This window comes from Pavona decussata, unplaced genomic scaffold (genome assembly GCF_977016875.1).
Source record: "Pavona decussata unplaced genomic scaffold, jaPavDecu1.1 SCAFFOLD_260, whole genome shotgun sequence".
NCBI classification, from domain to species: Eukaryota; Metazoa; Cnidaria; class Anthozoa; order Scleractinia; family Agariciidae; genus Pavona; species Pavona decussata.
Genome location: NW_028145663.1, coordinates 1,680,001 through 1,697,500, shown reverse-complemented (window position 1 = coordinate 1,697,500; position 17,500 = coordinate 1,680,001). Strand labels below are relative to the sequence as shown.

Here is a 17,500-nt window from a genome sequence, read left to right as displayed (position 1 = left end):
TCTGGATGTTGTAATGTTGTGATGTTCTCGTTGTAAATGTTATTCTTTAATTTGTTATTTATTGGATTTTTTCACGTAACAATAACATTATATAGAGTTAATCTAGATGAGGATGCCCATGTAAACTAAATTAGCTTGGCGTACACACGGCTATTAATGATTTAGAATAGTGCCGCATGAGACGCGGTTCATGGTTTAGGGACAATGTTGAGTTTCAGCTAAATGTTATTTATATGCTGTTTTCATGAAATCCTCTTGTGTTTTGTGTTGTTTTAATATCAAAAGGCAGGTTATTCCACGGTTTCGGGCCCTGAAAAGTATTGCAAATTGTTCAGTGTAAGTCCTAATGGTGTGAGGGCCATCATGTATAAGGACTCAGTGCATTTTGAAAGTAATTGCCCTTTTTACAGCTGTGGCTTAGTGTCCTGACCTTGTTTTGATACAAACCTTACTGCTTTTCATATGTGGATCATGCTGTTCTTATGCTAACTTTTTAGCATTTACAAATGAAAAGCAACGAGGTTTGTATCAAAACAAGGTCACGACCAGCCTCACCTCCAATCCAAGGCCAGGCCCCAGGGCTCAGTTGTTCAAAGCCCGATTAAGCTAATCCCAGATTAACGTGATCTTTGATGCGAGTTTAATTAACAATCAATAAAGATTATCCCAAAAGATTTTGGTCCCTCGGTTTTGCCTTAGACTTTCCTTAACCTTTAGCTTGAAATTAGCCTTTTAAACCATTTAAAACGAGCGAGATGAAAACCTAGATTAACTTTTAATCGAGGATTAGCGTTAATTGGCTTTCCAACAACCGGGCCCAGTTGTTCAAAGAGCGGGTAACTTTATCCACTGGATAAGTCGCTATCCAGAGTAGCAAATGTACTCCAACCATTGCTTCTGGCAAGTTTTCAACACCATCCCTTTCTTAAATTTGACATATGCTTCTACTCTATTCACAAATTATAGGACTATCGGGAAAATCTTGCACATATTTTATCTTCCGGATAGCGAACTATCCAGTGGCTAAAGTTATCCACCCTTTGAACAACTGGGGCCAGGTAACTAAGTACACGACTGTAAAATGGCCTATTATGGGTTTGGCTGGCTCTTGTTCGAAAATGTGCTCAGGGGAGTGTGGTAACAGTTTATTATCGCAGCAATACATAAAAGTTCCACTTGAACGGCATTGACACTGAATAGTGAGTAGCAACTCACCCTTTTCCTCTGCATAAAATATACGAGCCATTACCATCTGGGCTTGAACTTGAACAGTTAGACGTCCTTGAAATCATCTAGGAGCTTGTATATCAAGCACATTTTTACTTAACCAGTCGAGTAATTTCAAGCTGTTTTGAGCCAAAACCAAAGTGATCACTCCAGCTAACAGACATAAACAACACGAATCAATAAACTTCGAGCCAAATGCCTCTCATGTGAAACACAAGAACATGCATGCGAAAAAACACCCCTGGTTTCGGATTTAATTGAAATTGTTCGAGAAAGTGCCAAAATTTTTTAAACTGGTCTCAGTTTGGTAAAGCGAGTTACTTTCCACACGACTGCATCATGCTGAAAAGCGCTCTAAGCCAACTTTCTATTCAGGTTTCAGTTGTAATCCTGACCAATTTCCATGCACTAATGGTGAGTGCGTCACGAGGAACCTCCTTTGTGATGGCGACCATGCGTGTAAGGATGGTTCAGACGAGAAGAACTGCGCATGTCCTTTCCACAAGTTTGCTTGTCAGGGTGGAAGCTGCCTGTTGGTGACTGCTTTGTGTAACGACAGAAAAGAATGTCCTGGAGGAGATGATGAAAACAACTGTCGTATGTTGGCCGTTAGAAATATGCTAGCTTATAATTAAACCTCCGTTGTCATTTTTATCCGCTATAAAGTACACTGTCATCCCATCCGTAACCTGTAAAGAATTCATTCTGAGCATTTTTTTGCAGAAAATCCTTGTCGGGATCATCAGTGTCTGGACGGTTCGTGTATTTCATGGTCAAAAACATGCAATCAAAAGTGGTTCTGCCAAGATGGAACGAACACACCGTCTATATGCGGTAATTTATTTGTGTTCCGTTTACTGAGATAACTTTCTGTGTTCTGCTTCTGTGCGCTTTGCTCATCCACTTTTAATTGCTTCACAGGATCCGGGAAGTGTCATCTGAACGATTTATCATGTTCTTCTGAAAATCGGTCGTCATCCGATTATAAAAGATGTACTAGATCATACAGAGGTAAAAGTAGTTTGCTGGAAATCATTCCTCTTTAGTTGAAGCCGAGGGGTATATCACAGGAGCCTTGGAAGGAAGGGGTCTCGTTTTGTAGGAGCATTTTGGGGAATGCGGAAAGTTCAAAATGTAGAAAAATTTCTCCAAAGCTGTATCAGTGGCAATAGCAAAACTCATACGAACTAGGGATGCCAAGGAACGGCGCTTAAATCGGGAGGAGTAGAATAAAGAGCCCCGAGCTCTACCCGCTCCTCCCATTGTTTTACCCTTTTCCAATAATTCGAAACTAGAGCAGCGTTGGACGATTGAGCTATTTTTTGGTGTTGTTCAGTCATTCTTCCCCTACCTTGTTGTTGTTTTATGCCGCAGCTTCTACATGTAGAAGTAGGCAAGTTAACGGAGAAGAAGTTATTTCAAAGTTAACCATGATATACTGACAATATTATCGTATTCTTACGGATGATAACAGACTTTGCTGCTCCACAGGCATACCTGACACATGAATATTCTTTTTTTGGTGAAATGAAAGTATCATAAACTTACGAGGAACTTCAGCCAGGGATAATTAAGGCAAGCCTAAATCATGACTCCTGAAGAACAAACGTTCGAAAATGTTTTGCCCAATGATTATTGCACAGGTGAATGAACTATTGATCTAAATCCCTTGGTTATTATAATATTAGTTCCTTTTCAAATTCTCTTTCATAGGTCATTGTAATTTCCAAAATGATCTTTGCGGATGGAAACATGATAAGAATGCTTCATTTTATTGGACCGTGAACTCGGGTCAAACACGAACAGAAAACACTGGACCGAGCTACGATCATACCTTGTTCACAAAGGATGGTAATGACACAAGAAGAGCATTTGCTTGATAGAGTGTCTCTTTTGATGTCTTCAATTCATAGGAAGAATATACAAAGTTGTCACCTTGCCTCAATAATAATGCTAGCTTGCTCTGGTGCCTTGGACTTGAATGTTTCGAATAAAAACCTTGATAACGTGAAAACAACAAGCATCGTACAATTTGTGATGTTCAAAACTTACACCTGAAATCTTAAACTCAAGTATTACATTGACGACAGTTAACCAACCATGTAAAACAAATCTGGGCGTCATAACCCAGCGACTTCAACTGAGGAACGTGTGCTTTTAAATTAAACCTCTTCTATGCTTTCTAAAACATCCACTGAGACAGCTGTTGGCCGGAGAAAACATAAACCTTTGCTGAATTTTATATTCGGAAGTTTCTACTTGTGAGAGATTCTATTTTGTTATTAGCGGTAGTGCTAGTAGCCAGTCGACCTTGGCAAAGCTTAGGTTATTATTATTATTTTTTTTTCACACTTATGCTTTGGTTTTTAAATGTTTTTTTGATAGGGTCGTACATCTTTATTGAAGCATCTCAAAGGAGTCCCGGAGAGAAGGCGAGGCTACTTAGCGGCTGGATAGAACCCCATGAGACAGTTTGTTTCCAGTTTTGGTATCACATGCATGGGGCAGACATTGGTAACCTAATCGTGTACTTAAAAACCAACCAATCAGAGACCCTCGTGTGGAGATTATCTGGCGATAAAGGGAACCTTTGGAGATTTGGACAAAAGACTCTTAATAGCCCAAGTTTTTACAAAGTAAGCTTGTAACACTAGTAAAGATTTTCTTACGTTTGTACAGCGAACATCTCACTATCTGCGAATGCTTTTGTTCCTTTTTCTATTTCAAGAGCAAAAAGAAATTCAAAACAATTGAGAACGATGTGTCAAGGCTTCGAAAGCTTGACTTCACGTAAAGTCAATTTATATTTTCCGCAAGAGACGCCATTCTTGAATCTTCTTGCCCTCACAGCTGGCTGGTAAATAACTACATTTACTCGGGAAGGGAGTGTGTTACCGTGTCGTCTGTTACTTCCCAAAGCTGTCAAGTAGAATCTTCCTGAGAATGATGTAGTATTCCAGAAAGTGACACAGGCATACTCGGAAAAAAATCAGAGTGCTCCTATCAGGAGTCGAACCTAAGACCTTCCGATTACTAGTTCGGATACTCTACCACTGAGCTACAGGAGACTCGTGGGAGCTAAGGCCATTAAACTAGGTTCATGGCATGGGACAAACATCCTGCATACTGCTAGGATTTCTCATTCATTCGCCAGGCTTGAAATACAACATCACATTTATTTCATAGAATCTCCTTGTAGGGAACATTTTCGTAGTCATGCCTAGGTTGGACCGTGAGTTTTTTACAGCATTTCAGCGACAATCACAGTTTAATCGTGGCCTGCTCGCTCCTGCTACTTTCTAATGGCATAGCTTCATCAGTCTATATTTTGTACTCTCCTCACAGATTGTATTGGAAGGAACAGTCGGTGACGGAAATCAGGGCGACATTGCAGTAGACGACTTGATGGTGTTAGATGGAACCTGCGACACAATTATAGAACAAAGTATGTAAACTACAATTAACTAATAAAACTGCGAACTGATGAAAGAATGAATTTATTTCATACATACTGAGACTTACAGATAGAAATGATCTGTTGAAAACCCGGTTCGGAAATTCTCACAGCCAATGATAACAGCGAAACGACTTTCTCACACGTGGGAAACCCGTTTCGTCCAATCAGAAAGCGGCTGTCAAAACGAATCAACATTTTCAATGAACGTGGTAGCTTTGTCGATGGCGCCAGCTTTTTTACGGCTCTAGATTTCTCGCTCGCCAGAATTTCGGCTTTTTCGCAGCGGGATGTGAAGCTACTTACAGCATTTCTGCTGGAGAAAAAAGAACAAAGAAAATTGATTGAAGAAATTCAACCAGAAGAGCTCAACCGCTACGTTAGTGAATTCGTTGTTAGTGTGAAAAGAAAAGATGGCCAAGTTTATGAACCATCAAGCCTTCGGGGGTTGTTTCCAAGTTTCAACCGGTATTTAATTAAAAAGAACGCACGGAATCTCAAATGCCGAAGCTTTGCTAAACACAGTGTGGCTTTTCAATTCGTTACATTTTGGCTTGAGCGGCTGTGAAGAACGTCGGCAGCGATGCATGACTTGGGGCGACGTGCAACTTCACATGGAAGCTGACGTAACTGAATACTTAGAGTATTCTGAACGGCAAACAAAAACTAGAACGGGAGCGGAACCTCGTAATGTCAGAGCTGTTAAACCGAAGGCCTTGGCAGCAGCAAACGGTCCACCTGAAAGAGATCCAGTTGCCGTTTACAAGATTTATTCCGAAAAGCGACCTGACGAGATGAATAAACTTGATGCGCCATACTATCTCGGAATAAATTACACAAAAAGACCTTCGTCAAATAAAGTGTATTTTTAATCAAGTGCAATGGGTCAGAACAAATTGAACTGTTTGATAAAAACCATGGCGGAAAAAGATGGCCTTTCAAGTAAACGACTGACAAATCACAGCGCTCATAAACGCATGATACAAAAACTAAACGACAACGACATACCTCCTAGTCACATAACGCAGCTCTCAGGCCACAGAAATGTCCAAAGCATTAACAATAATATAGCCACATATCTCAGCAAGCAAAAAATCATGTCAAGAATACTGAGTGCGATCTCGACTGAACGTGCTACAAAACTTCATCAAGCATTGGCTACAGAGAGTGAAGCTAAAACTCTGTCTTGTAGTTTTCAGTCATCAAGGAGTCCTACGATGCATGGAGAAAGTGTATTTCGCGGAGCAGTCTTTCATGGAGGACACTTCAACATTTCATTTCCATAAACACAGTAAATCAGTCACCTAATGCAAACTCAGCAACATAAAAGCACACCTTTAAGCGTGTGAAACGTATGTTAGATCCTTCGGATGAAGATAGCCCTCCCTTGCAATAGACGGTTTTAGTGTGGTTACATTACATATCCTCAGTTCTTATTCGTATACTTTATTTTTGTACTTGTGTGAAAATTCTTGATATTCGATGTGTAAACTGATATAAGACACGAAAATTACCGTATAAATAGTCTCTCTTCAACCATTTAGCTGTTGTTGTTTTCATTTTTGAAATAAAGTGATATTTTCGTGTTCTTTCATTTTGTGTACTTTCATTATAACAATTAAAACACTTGAGAGCTATGTGTACATGTTTACCAAACCTGTTCAGCGCGGAAAAATCTCAGTATGTATAAAATAAACAAATTACAGCATGGAAAGTGCTTTCTACGGTGTTTACGCACTCGTTGTTTTGTATCAGAAATCTCACTCGTTTGCTGCTCTCACTCGTTCGATTTCTGATACGTCAACAACTCGTGCGTAAACACCGTACGCGCGCACTTTCCATGAAGTAATCTATATATAATGATGCTATTTTTTTCCAATTCAACTTGACCACTCTTGGTGGGAACGTTTTTGAATTTGTTGTAATTTCGAACAGGGTCACTCATTAGCGTTGATCACCTTAATTATTTATTTATTTATTTATTTATTCATTTATTTATTTATTTATTTATTTATTTATTTATTTATTAAAAGATTGGTTGATTGATTGATTGACCGATCGATTGATTGATTGATTGATTGATTGATTGATCACTCATTCATTCATTAATTCATTTCTTCCTTTTTATGCCTTCGCTTACATTCTTATAAAGGACGTCTTTATCCACTCCTGAACCTAGACGAATGACAACAGCATCATCATTTTGATCAAATGAATGATTCAGGCACCTATAGGGGGTATATACCTTATCCCAGTTACTTCTTCCCCAAGCCCCAGTACTACTCGGCCCAATTAAATGTTAACAAAAGGAGGGAAAAGGCATAAAAATTCTATTCGCAGGCAGATATTTTATTTTCGGCCGTTCAATCATTCATTCATCCATTCCCTCATTATTTTCTTTCTTTAATTCAGCAAAGTCCGTGTCATCATCAAAACTTAAGTAAAGGTATCATTTATAATGCCGAATGCCATCTTTTCGTTAAAAATAGAAAGTCCAGACTGCTATTTTGAGGACAGCATTTGCGATTGGCGAGCCCAAGAGGGATGGACGCTTAAAACCTTCCACGAAGGATCTGAGAACTCGGGTAAGAAGGTTTATTGTACAACGTAACAAAACTATAAATTGCGCTTCATAAAAACCACATACACTGAGGGGGCGGGAGATGAATATGTTATGACTCAAGTGTTTTTTGCTTGTTTGTTTGTTTGTTTTTGTTGACTTACTTTTTGTTTTTATTGACGTTTCCTTGTTTGTTTATTTGTTTGATTAATTGGTAGGTACGGATGGGTGTTGTCTATAGAGGGTTTTGACGGCGGCCATGTTGGAGGAACAACGCAATTAACAAGCTCTGCTTAAAAATATAATTATTTCCAAAAGGGAAATCATTTCATTGACTTATAACCCAATATGGCTGCCCTCAAAACCCTCTATTAAAACAAGAATGTTCTGAATGTTTATGAATTAAAATGAAACATTTTAGAAATAGAATGAAACCGCAAAACTCTACAAAAATTTGGAATTTACTCTCAGACAAAATACGAACTTGTACGGAAATTAACATATTAAAGAAAGAGATTGTAATATTTAAATGTTGACATGTTAATACTAGTAGTTAAGACTATTAGATCTCTCGCATTCTAGTTCACATGTTATTTGTTTTCGTTTTTTGTTTGGTTTTGTACATATATTTCTTTTAATTGTACTTGAAGACACTACCCATCGGCTACTCTCAAATTCGAGTGAAAATAAACTATTCTTGGTTTTCACGTGACGTCACCAAATTCTAGAATTCAAAACTGGGAGGCCTACAAAATTTTTACCTTCATTCAAGGAAAGATTACCTAAAAATATGTCTGTTCACAATTTCTTAGCTCGATGTCGTGCTTCCTTTTGAAAATAGAACGGTTTCAATTTCCGAGTTTCCATCGTGCGTGACATAAGGAGGACGGCCGTGACAGAGCTTTTCCGTATCTTAAAAATGACTCTTCGGGTAATTTTCAGCATTCTAAACAATTTAAGTTTGAGGAGAAATATTAAGCTAAACATTCGAAAATTCACAAGGGCAAACAAACCTCTTTTCTGGCAAAAGTGAACTCCAGATGTTTTTTCGTATTTCCGGCCGCCATGTTTGTGTCCCTCAGAGGGACACAAACATGGCGTCTCCATACTAAGCTCTATAAATTTATGTGGAACATTTTGTCAAATAACTCCAGTAGGGAATGCCGCACAGACCTGACACTTGGACAGATGCCTTATTTATTTATCCTCTATACCATGTCAATTTCTTGACTTCATTCATGGAATGGTTTCGATTTTTTTTTTCAATGGCGTGACAGTGAAAACCGAGAATATATATGTATGCTTTCGCTACATATCAACACAAATTCTGCATGATAATTTGATTGATCGGAAACACAAACTGAACAGAGCAAAACTGCACATTGTCCAAGTTTCTCCGGACGTCTGTTGAGAACTATCTATTTCGAAGAGTCCTGAGACGGAAGCCTCTTTGTAGTATACGAAGGTTTTAAATCAGTGATTTACGCTGACTCCCTTTATCTGGTGTCAGGTGGATTCGTCTTACTTTCCGGTGGAGCCTCGAAGCTACCCACTTCTCTATCATCTCCGGTAATCAACACACATGCTCATGAATGGAAGTGCTTCCGTTTCTCGTTCAACATTGGCTGGAAGTACAGATTCCTATTCCTGTGCTATGTTTTTAATCTTGATTGCACAGTATCGCTAACTGTCCTACTGCAGGGAGAGACAACTAATCAGGTTTTCTTGGAGGATAAAGTGACAAATGAGACGCGGTATATACAGATTCCATTGCCCAGAAATCTCTCGAATGCGAAGGTAAGTGTACACCAAGAATACGCACCCATTTTGTTCAATGTTATAAAATTTCAATGTATCAATCAAATTCTTAACACCACTGAAGAAGAAGTTGAGAGATTACTTTTCACAAAGTTAAGCTTCTTGGAATACGCAATTGTAGTATTCAAGCATGATTATGCACCATTTGTCCAATCAGGATAAAGCTATTATGATTGTAATATATTCATAAGCGAGGTGCGAGTTAACGGTCGAGTTGTTGTCATGTAATGTTCTGTGTGTGCGGGAATTAAAATACTGATCTTAGATGCTGGCGCTCCGTTTTCATTGGAGAACTTGTACCAGCGTTCTACATTGGCGACGAGGATTTTTAATTCAGGGATTAATTCGAGAATCGACGGGTCATTAATTTAACGGTTAAGCGGTTAAAGATGCCGGGTGGTGAATTGGAATCAAGTAGCAGAATGGAGTCGAGTGGTTTGTTGATGGTTTCGTTGCATGTCGGTTCGTTGGCGGCGTTCGATACGAAAGGTGATCCGCACGGTTTGAGTCAACGGTGGAGGAAGTGGAAGCGCTCATTTAAGTTATATCTTACCGGAAAGGGAGTTATGGACGACGCACAAAAACGAGCTCTATTGTTGCATGCGGCGGGTGTTGACGTCCAAGAAATATATGACCGAAAGATGGAGAGCTGCGCTGGACGACAATAAAATTGTTGACGCGATATTTATCGACTTCAGGAAGGCCTTTGACACTATCATCTCGGACGAGCTACTTCCCCTCAAACTCCAAGCAGTTGGAATTATGGGCGACTCTTACAAATGGATACTGGACTATCTAAAAGACAGATCTCAGTTCACCACAGTAAATGGCTCATCCTCTTCAACAAAACCTATAAATTACGGATTTCCACAAGGTTCCTTATTGGGACCAAGGCTGTATTCGATTTACGTAAATGACCTGCCCGACGCTGTTACCGAAGGTGAGGTCGAGATGTATGCAGACGATACCACCGCTTACTGCATTGGCGACAACTTTGATACTGTTACCCAGCGCCTGAACTTAATTTTTTAACAAATTTACAGGTGGTCACAAAGACACAGACTCTCGATTCATAATGGCAAAAGTGAAGCAATGCTCCTGTCCACAAAAACTCTAATCGGCCCCCTTCAAGAACTCCGATACGAAGAAAACAGTATTGATTTTGTAAACTCCACCTGCTGCTTAGGAGTGGAAATGGACAATAAATTGTCCTGGTCACCTCACATCGATGGATTATGTAAGAGTTACAGGAAAAAGCTTGAAGCTTTGAGGAGAGTGCCTCGCCTTCCCCCCAAAGTACTCGAGAAAATCTATTTCAAAACAGTTGTACCAGGAGTTACCTATTGCATCCCAGTATGGGGTGGATGTACCGCACCGCTTTTCAATAAACTAGAGGAGATCCACACAAAAGCAGCCAGGCTTATTCATGACCTACCACGCGACCGAGATAACACCTGTATCTTTCAAAAAGCCAATTGGCTTCCACTATCATACATGTATAAAAAAGCTGTACTAAAACACGTCCACCAAGCTTTCTATCAAGCTGGCCCAACACAAATAACTGAACTGTTTCCTGTGAAAGCGATAAAGTATGACTCTCGACGATCCAAACAACTGGTACTGGACAAACCCAAAAAGGAAATAGGCAGACTTTCTCTTCGACACAGAGGAACTATGATCTGGAACTCACTCCCTAGCAGCGTTAAAGACTACGATAATGTCACTACGTTTAAAAATCGTCTAAAGCAACTCTCCAAATTTATTAACAATTTCACCTTTGAAAAGGAGAGCTCACTGATCACAAATAAATCACATCACTTCTATTATTATTGACACTAATACGCATTTACTCAATCTAGTTCAATTTTTTTTACTTTATTTTTATCTTTTTTCTTTCTCTTTACTCGTACATTGTACATATTTGGTCTTTTATATATAATATTTTTTTCTCTTTTATTAGTTGTAATTATTGTAAATTAGTAACGCAGGTCCAGATCAGCCAACGGCTGCCAGTCTTTTTAACCTGCGAGATCAAATAAAGTATGTTTGTATGTATGTATGTATGTACGTACGTACGTACGTACGTACGTACGTACGTACGGACGGATGGATGGATGGATGGATGGATGGATGGATGGATGGATGGATGTACGTACACTGGTCTGCGAGGACGAGATTACTACTTTCGAGGCCACGATGAAAGTGCTAGATGATTATTTTATCCCAGTATCCACAGCTTCAAGGTCGTACTAGGGGTGAGTTTAGAGGTTCTACAAGTGGAGGCCGAGGTGTTACCGGTCGGGGCAGAGGTGCGGCTAGTGGGGGCGGAGGTCAAACCCGTAGAGGTAGAAGTACTGCTGGTGGAGGAAGATTTAGACCTGGAAGAACAAGAGAAATAAACCAAGTGGTTGGCGGAGATGATGGTGAACAATTTACCGGACCAGTTCAACGGAGTCCTGAGTATGCATTCTTGGTAGAACAGTGCATCGACCAAGTGAACAAGGTAGTGGTTTGGTAACTCTGATCATCGGAGGAGTGGATTTAGCGGTTGTCCTTATCGATTCAGAGGCTGCTTGCAATGTGGTGAGTCAGCAAACCTGGGACTTGTTGAAGCAGAGAGGAATCAGGTGCGAGTCTCGCAAGTCAGCTAAGGCACTTTTCGCTTATGGTGGCACAGAACCATTACCAACTCTGGGCACTTTCACTGCAGATGTTATGCTCTCGGGCAGAAGTAATGGTTGTACGGCTGACTTCGTGGTTGACAAGGGCAATGGGCGAACGCTTCTAGGTCGGGGAACCACAGAGAAGCTTGGTGTCTTACACATCGGTCCTTTCCAGGCAAATAATTTGAGCGGGCGAGCGGAGTGTGATATCCGTGAGAGATACAGCAGTTTGTTTTCGGGTGTTGGTCTCTAAAAGGGGTATGAGCTGAAACTGCACATTGACGACACTGTGAAGCCTGTAGCACAGCATGTGCGTAGAATTCCGTTCGGGTTGCGGGAAAAGGTCGATAAGAAGCTTGACAAACTACTGGAGCTGGACATGATACAAGAAGTACCTGAGGGGCCGTCGGGATGGGTTTCACCTTTGGTAGTTGTACCTAAAGGAGACGGAGACGTGAGGGTCTGCGTGGACATGCGCCGTGCAAATGAGGCAATTGTTCGAGAACGGCATCCGATTCCAACGGTGGAGGAGCTTCTACATGATTTAAACGGAAGTACCGTCTTCAGCAAAATTGATCTCAAGTGGGGTTTTCATCAGATTCTGCTCAGTAAAGAGAGTCGACACGTCACAACGTTTGTCACGCATCGCGGGCTGTACCGATACAAGCAGTTAATGTTTGGTGTGACATCAGCACCGGAGAAATACCAACAAATTATCCGTGATGTTTGAAGGGTTGTGCGGGAGTTGCGAACATTGCTGGTGATCTCATTGTTCATGCCAAGGACATAGAGGAGCATGATGTACGTTTGTTTGTAGTGCTTGGCAGGCTGAGTGAAGTGGGGCTGACTGTGAATGGAGACAAGTGCCAGTTTAGACTGACAAAGCTCATGTACTTCGGTCATGAACTGACAAGTAACAGAGTTAATCCAAGTGAAGAGAAAGTGGCTGCTCTTAGAGACGCAAGACCTCCCAAGGACACAAGTGAAGTTCGATCTTTCATGGGTTTGGTCCAGTATTCAGCGAAGTTCATGCCAGACCTAGCATCCATAGCCAAGCCCATTCAGGAGTTGACCAGGAAGGGCGTTACGTTCAAGTGGGGTGCGGAACAGCAGAGATCATTTCAAGAGTTGAAGAAGCTGATTACACAAGCCGAGACACTGGCTTATTATCAGGTGGCTGCAGGACAAGAATTGTTGCTGATGCGTCCCCAGTGGCTTTAGGGGCAGTTCTGACGCAACAGCAGGGAGGCGTGTGGAGAGTCATTTCCTATGCGTCCAGAAGCTTGCCTGATGTGGAATGTTGTTACAGTCAGACTGAAAAGGAAGCACTGGCATTGGTCTGGGCGTGCGAACGATTCAGCATGTACGTTACTGGTGAAACTTTTGAACTGGAAACATCTTAAACCTTTAGAGCGCATATATTCGCGCACGTCAAAGCCTTGCGCGCGAATTGAGAGATGGGTGTTGCGCTTACAAGGATTCAACTTTACAGTGGTGTACCGACCAGGGAAGACGAATATTGCTGATGCCTTATCCAGGTTAAACTCTGTGGAGTCATGTGACGGTGGCGAAAAAATATGACTTCGTCTAAACCATCGTAGAGAACAGCGTGCCTGTTGCTTTGTCACCGAGAGAAATTGAGGAGGCGTCTTACAATGATGAGGAACTATGTCAAGTGAAGAACTGTGTACGTTCTGGTAACTGGGAACGTTGCACACTCTCCTCGTACATTCCTATAAAGGACGAATTGTGTATTTATGGTGAAATTTTGCTTCGTGGTACTAGGATTGTAGTTCCCAGGGTCCTACGGGACAAGGTCGTGAGATTGGCGCACAAAGGCTATCAGGGGATGGTTAAGACGAAATATCGAATTCGCAATAAAGTTTGGTGGCCGGGAATGGACAAGGTCGCAGAAAAGGTGTGCAAGGTGCGCCATGGCCGTCAGGTTACTTCAGGTTACGACCCACCTGAGCCGATGTCTCGTGTGTTGCCTCCTGTGGCAAGATTGCAGTGCAGACCTGCTAAGTCCCCTGCCCTCGGGAGAAAGTATTTTGGTGGTGGTTGATTATTTCAGCAGACTTCTGGAAGTGGCTATCTTCAAGTCTACCACGAGCGCAAAGATTATTGAAGCAATCTCCCCGATGTTTGCGAGATTTGGTGTTCCGTTTTCCCTGAGGACAGATAACGGTCCACAATTTGTGTCCCAGGAGTTCGAGACGTTTCTACGTAGTCATGGTGTTGAACATCGAAGGACTACTCCATTATGGCCGCAGGCCAATGGTGAGGTCGAGCGTCAGAATCGTTCTTTGCTCAAGTGTCTGCGGATCGCACATTTGGAGAAGAAGCTGCGCGCTGAATTGGTTACAACCGGGACCACACCCTTCTCTTTGATGTTTGGAAGAGAGATGCGGTCCAAACTACCGGAACTGAGAAGAGAGACGGTGGACGTTTCACGGGAAGAAACACGCGACAAAGACTGGTCGAACAAATTGAAAGGGAAGAAATATGCGGACGACAAGAGAGGCGCTGTCCCTAAGTCAATCAGAGTCGGCGATGCAGTGCTTCTAAAAGCAGAAAAATCGAACAAGTTGTGAAGCAATTTTCATCCCAGTCCATTTAAGGTCGTTCAGAAGACCGGAAGTAAGGTAACTGTCAGGAATGACGTGGGAGTGGAGTTCAAGCGCAACACTGCGTTTGTCAAGAAATACAATGTACCGGAGGGTGCGTCCGCGTCCGTAACCATTGATGGCGGTGTTCAGTTCAGCTGATCGTGAAGGAGATGGACAGGAGCCAGGGCCAGCAAAAACAGCTGATCGTGAGGGAGACAGACAGCGTCCAGAGCCAGCAGAAAGAGACAACGGACGAGATGAAGGACAAAATGGACGTAAACTGCCAGAACCGGAAGTCCGCCCGAATCTTGTTCGTAGGTCTACTCGCCAAGTCCAAAGACCTTCGCGGTTCAATGACTTTGTTTTATCGTTAAGGAATTAGTTTGCGGTTCAAGGACAATATTATGCCATTAAGTGTTTATTCCGCTTATATCGTGACTGCTAAGCTAGATTTTGTTTTGTTTTGTTTGCTTGTAACGAATCTAATTATAAGGCTTTCGTTTTTTCTTTTGTTTAGCCCTGATACGTAGCGTTGATTAGGTTTCGTTTAAGAAAAGGAGGGATGTAGTGTTCAAGCATGATTATGCACCATTTGTCCAATCAGGATAAAGCTATCATGATTGTTATATATTCATAAGCGAGGTGCGAGTTAATGGTCGAGTTGTTGTCATGTAATGTTCTGTGTGTGCGGGTGAATTAAAATACTGATCTTAGATGCTAGCGATCCGTTTTCATTGGAGAACTTGTACCAGCGTTCTACAGCAATCGTTTTCCTTTTCCCTCACTGGACTTATATAAGAGAAGACAAGAAGTTCCACTCTAAGGAACGCAATCACCTGTAATAGCCGATCAAGGTGTATATGCACGCCCACGTTTTCATTTTACTGTACCATAGTTCCCTCGTCGTTATTGCTTTTCTTGATCTTCAACTTGTGAAACTAGAACATCACAAAGTCATGCAGAGATAACAATTAGCATGTGTGTTTTCGATTTCACCAGCAGATTAAATTTGTTGGATCCAGCCCATCATTTTATGGACCATTTATCGCCATCAATGACGTCTCCTTTAGCAAAGAGCCTTGTGAACACATTCCTTGGAAGTCTAATGCGGGTGAGGATAGGGAATTGTGATTATTATACTAGTTTTACAAGGCAATCCAGCAACTTGGTCCACTGAGTCGAAGGGACCGGGAATCTCACTTTCTTATATATTAAGAGATTTATTCTCCTACCATTCCAGATGTTAACCAAAAAAGCTATGTAATGTAAATTGTTCACTTTGTAACGTTTCCAGATTACTAACATTCCTAACACCAACATATTTTGATGTGGAGCCAGCCCAAATAATCAACTTGACGACTCTTGGTTGGAACGTTTTGGAATTTGTTTTAATTTCGAACTGGGTCACTCATTTATTTTTATTGATTTATTTATTAATTGATTGATTGATTGATTGATTGATTGATTGATTGATTGATTTATTTATTTATTTATTAAAAGATTGACTGATTGGTTAATTGATTGATTGATTGATTGACTGACTGATTGATTGATTGATTGATTGATTGATTGATTGATTGATTGATTGATTGATTGATTGATTGATTGATTGATTGATTGATTGATTGATTGATTGGTTGGTTGATTCATTCATTCATTCATTCATTCATTCATTCATTCATTTCTTCCTTTTTATACCTTCCTTTACATTCTTATAAAGGACGTCTTTATCCACTCCTGAACCTAGACGAATGACAACAGCATGATCATTTTGATCAAATGAATGATTCAGGCACCTATAGGGAGTATATACCTTATCCCAGTTACTTCTTCCCCAAGCCCCAGTACTACTCGGCCCAATTAAATGTTAACAATAGGCGGGAAAAGGCATAAAAATTCTATTCGAAGGCAGATATTTTATTTGCGGCCATTCAATCATTCATTCATCCATTCCCTCATTATTTCCTTTCTTGAATTCAGTAAAGTCCGTGTCATCATTAAAAGTTAAGTAAACGTATCATTTAAAATGTCGAGTGCCATCTTTTCGTTATATAGGATGGACGCTTAAAACCATAGCTATAGAAAGTCCAGACTGCTATTTTGAGCACAGCATTTGCGATTGGCGAGCCCAAGAGGGATGGACGCTTAAAACCTTCCACGAAGGATCTGAGAACTCGGGTAAGAAGGTTTATTGTACAACGTAACAAAACTATAAATTGCGCTTCATAAAAACCACATACACTGAGGGGGCGAGAGATGAATATGTTATGACTCAAGTGTTTTTTGCTTGTTTGTTTGTTTGTTTTTGTTGACTTACTTTTTGTTTTTATTGTCGTTTCCTTGTTTGTTTATTTGTTTGATTAATTGGTAGGTACAGATGGATGTTGTCTATAGAGGGTTTTGACGGCGGCCATGTTAGAGGAACAACGCAATTAACAAGCTCTGCATAAAAATATAATTATTTCCAAAAGGGAAATCATTTCATTGACTTATAACCCAATATGGCTGCCCTCAAAACCCTCTATTAAAGCAAGAATGGTTTACATGTTTATGAATTAAAATGAAACATTTTAGAAATAGAATGAAACTGCAAACCCCTACAAAACTTTGGAATTTACTCTCAGACAAAATACGAACTTGTACGGAAATTAACAAATTTAAGAAGGAGATTGTAATTTTAAAATGTTGACATGTTAATACTAGTAGTTAAGACTATTAGATCTCTCGCATTCTAGTTCATATGTTATTTGTTTTCGTTATTTGTTTGGTTTTGTACATATATTTCTTTTAATTGTACTTGAAGACACTACCTATCGGCTACTCTCAAATTCGAGTGAAAATAAAATATATATATGTATGCTTTCGCTACATATCAACACAAATTCTGCATGATAATTTGGCTGATCGGAAACACAAACTGAACAGAGCAAAACTGCACATTGTCCAAGTTTCTCTGGACGTCTGTTGAGAACTATCTATTTCGAAGAGTCCTGAGACGGAAGCCTCTTTGTAGTATACGAAGGTTTTAAATCAGTGATTTACGCTGACTCCCTTTATCTGGTGTCAGGTGGATTCGTCTTACTTTCCGGTGGAGCCTCGAAGCTACCCACTTCTCTATCATCTCCGGTAATCAACACGCATGCTCATGGATGGAAGTGCTTCCGTTTCT

At 40.6% G+C, this 17,500-nt stretch overlaps 2 protein-coding genes across 2 annotated transcripts in view; both read left to right on the top strand.

Moving 5' to 3' along the window:
* LOC146456227 (MAM and LDL-receptor class A domain-containing protein 1-like) overlaps positions 1-17,500 on the top strand; it is a 92,388-nt gene that overhangs the window by 67,084 nt on the left and 7,804 nt on the right. Inside the window, exons 27-37 of the mRNA XM_085093319.1 lie at positions 1,603-1,824; positions 1,951-2,061; positions 2,149-2,238; positions 2,941-3,078; positions 3,613-3,863; positions 4,573-4,672; positions 7,171-7,266; positions 8,752-9,038; positions 15,331-15,442; positions 16,387-16,509; positions 17,399-17,500. The exon at positions 17,399-17,500 is cut by the window's right edge and continues 182 nt beyond it. Coding sequence (XP_084949445.1) covers positions 1,603-1,824; positions 1,951-2,061; positions 2,149-2,238; positions 2,941-3,078; positions 3,613-3,863; positions 4,573-4,672; positions 7,171-7,266; positions 8,752-9,038; positions 15,331-15,442; positions 16,387-16,509; positions 17,399-17,500 — 1,632 coding nt within the window. The remainder of the gene's footprint in view (positions 1-1,602; positions 1,825-1,950; positions 2,062-2,148; positions 2,239-2,940; positions 3,079-3,612; positions 3,864-4,572; positions 4,673-7,170; positions 7,267-8,751; positions 9,039-15,330; positions 15,443-16,386; positions 16,510-17,398) is intronic.
* Positions 9,782-17,500, top strand: part of LOC146456225 (uncharacterized) — a 45,103-nt gene continuing 37,384 nt past the window's right edge. The window contains exon 1 of the mRNA XM_085093324.1: positions 9,782-11,123. The gene's annotated coding sequence lies outside the window, so the exon portion shown is untranslated. The remainder of the gene's footprint in view (positions 11,124-17,500) is intronic.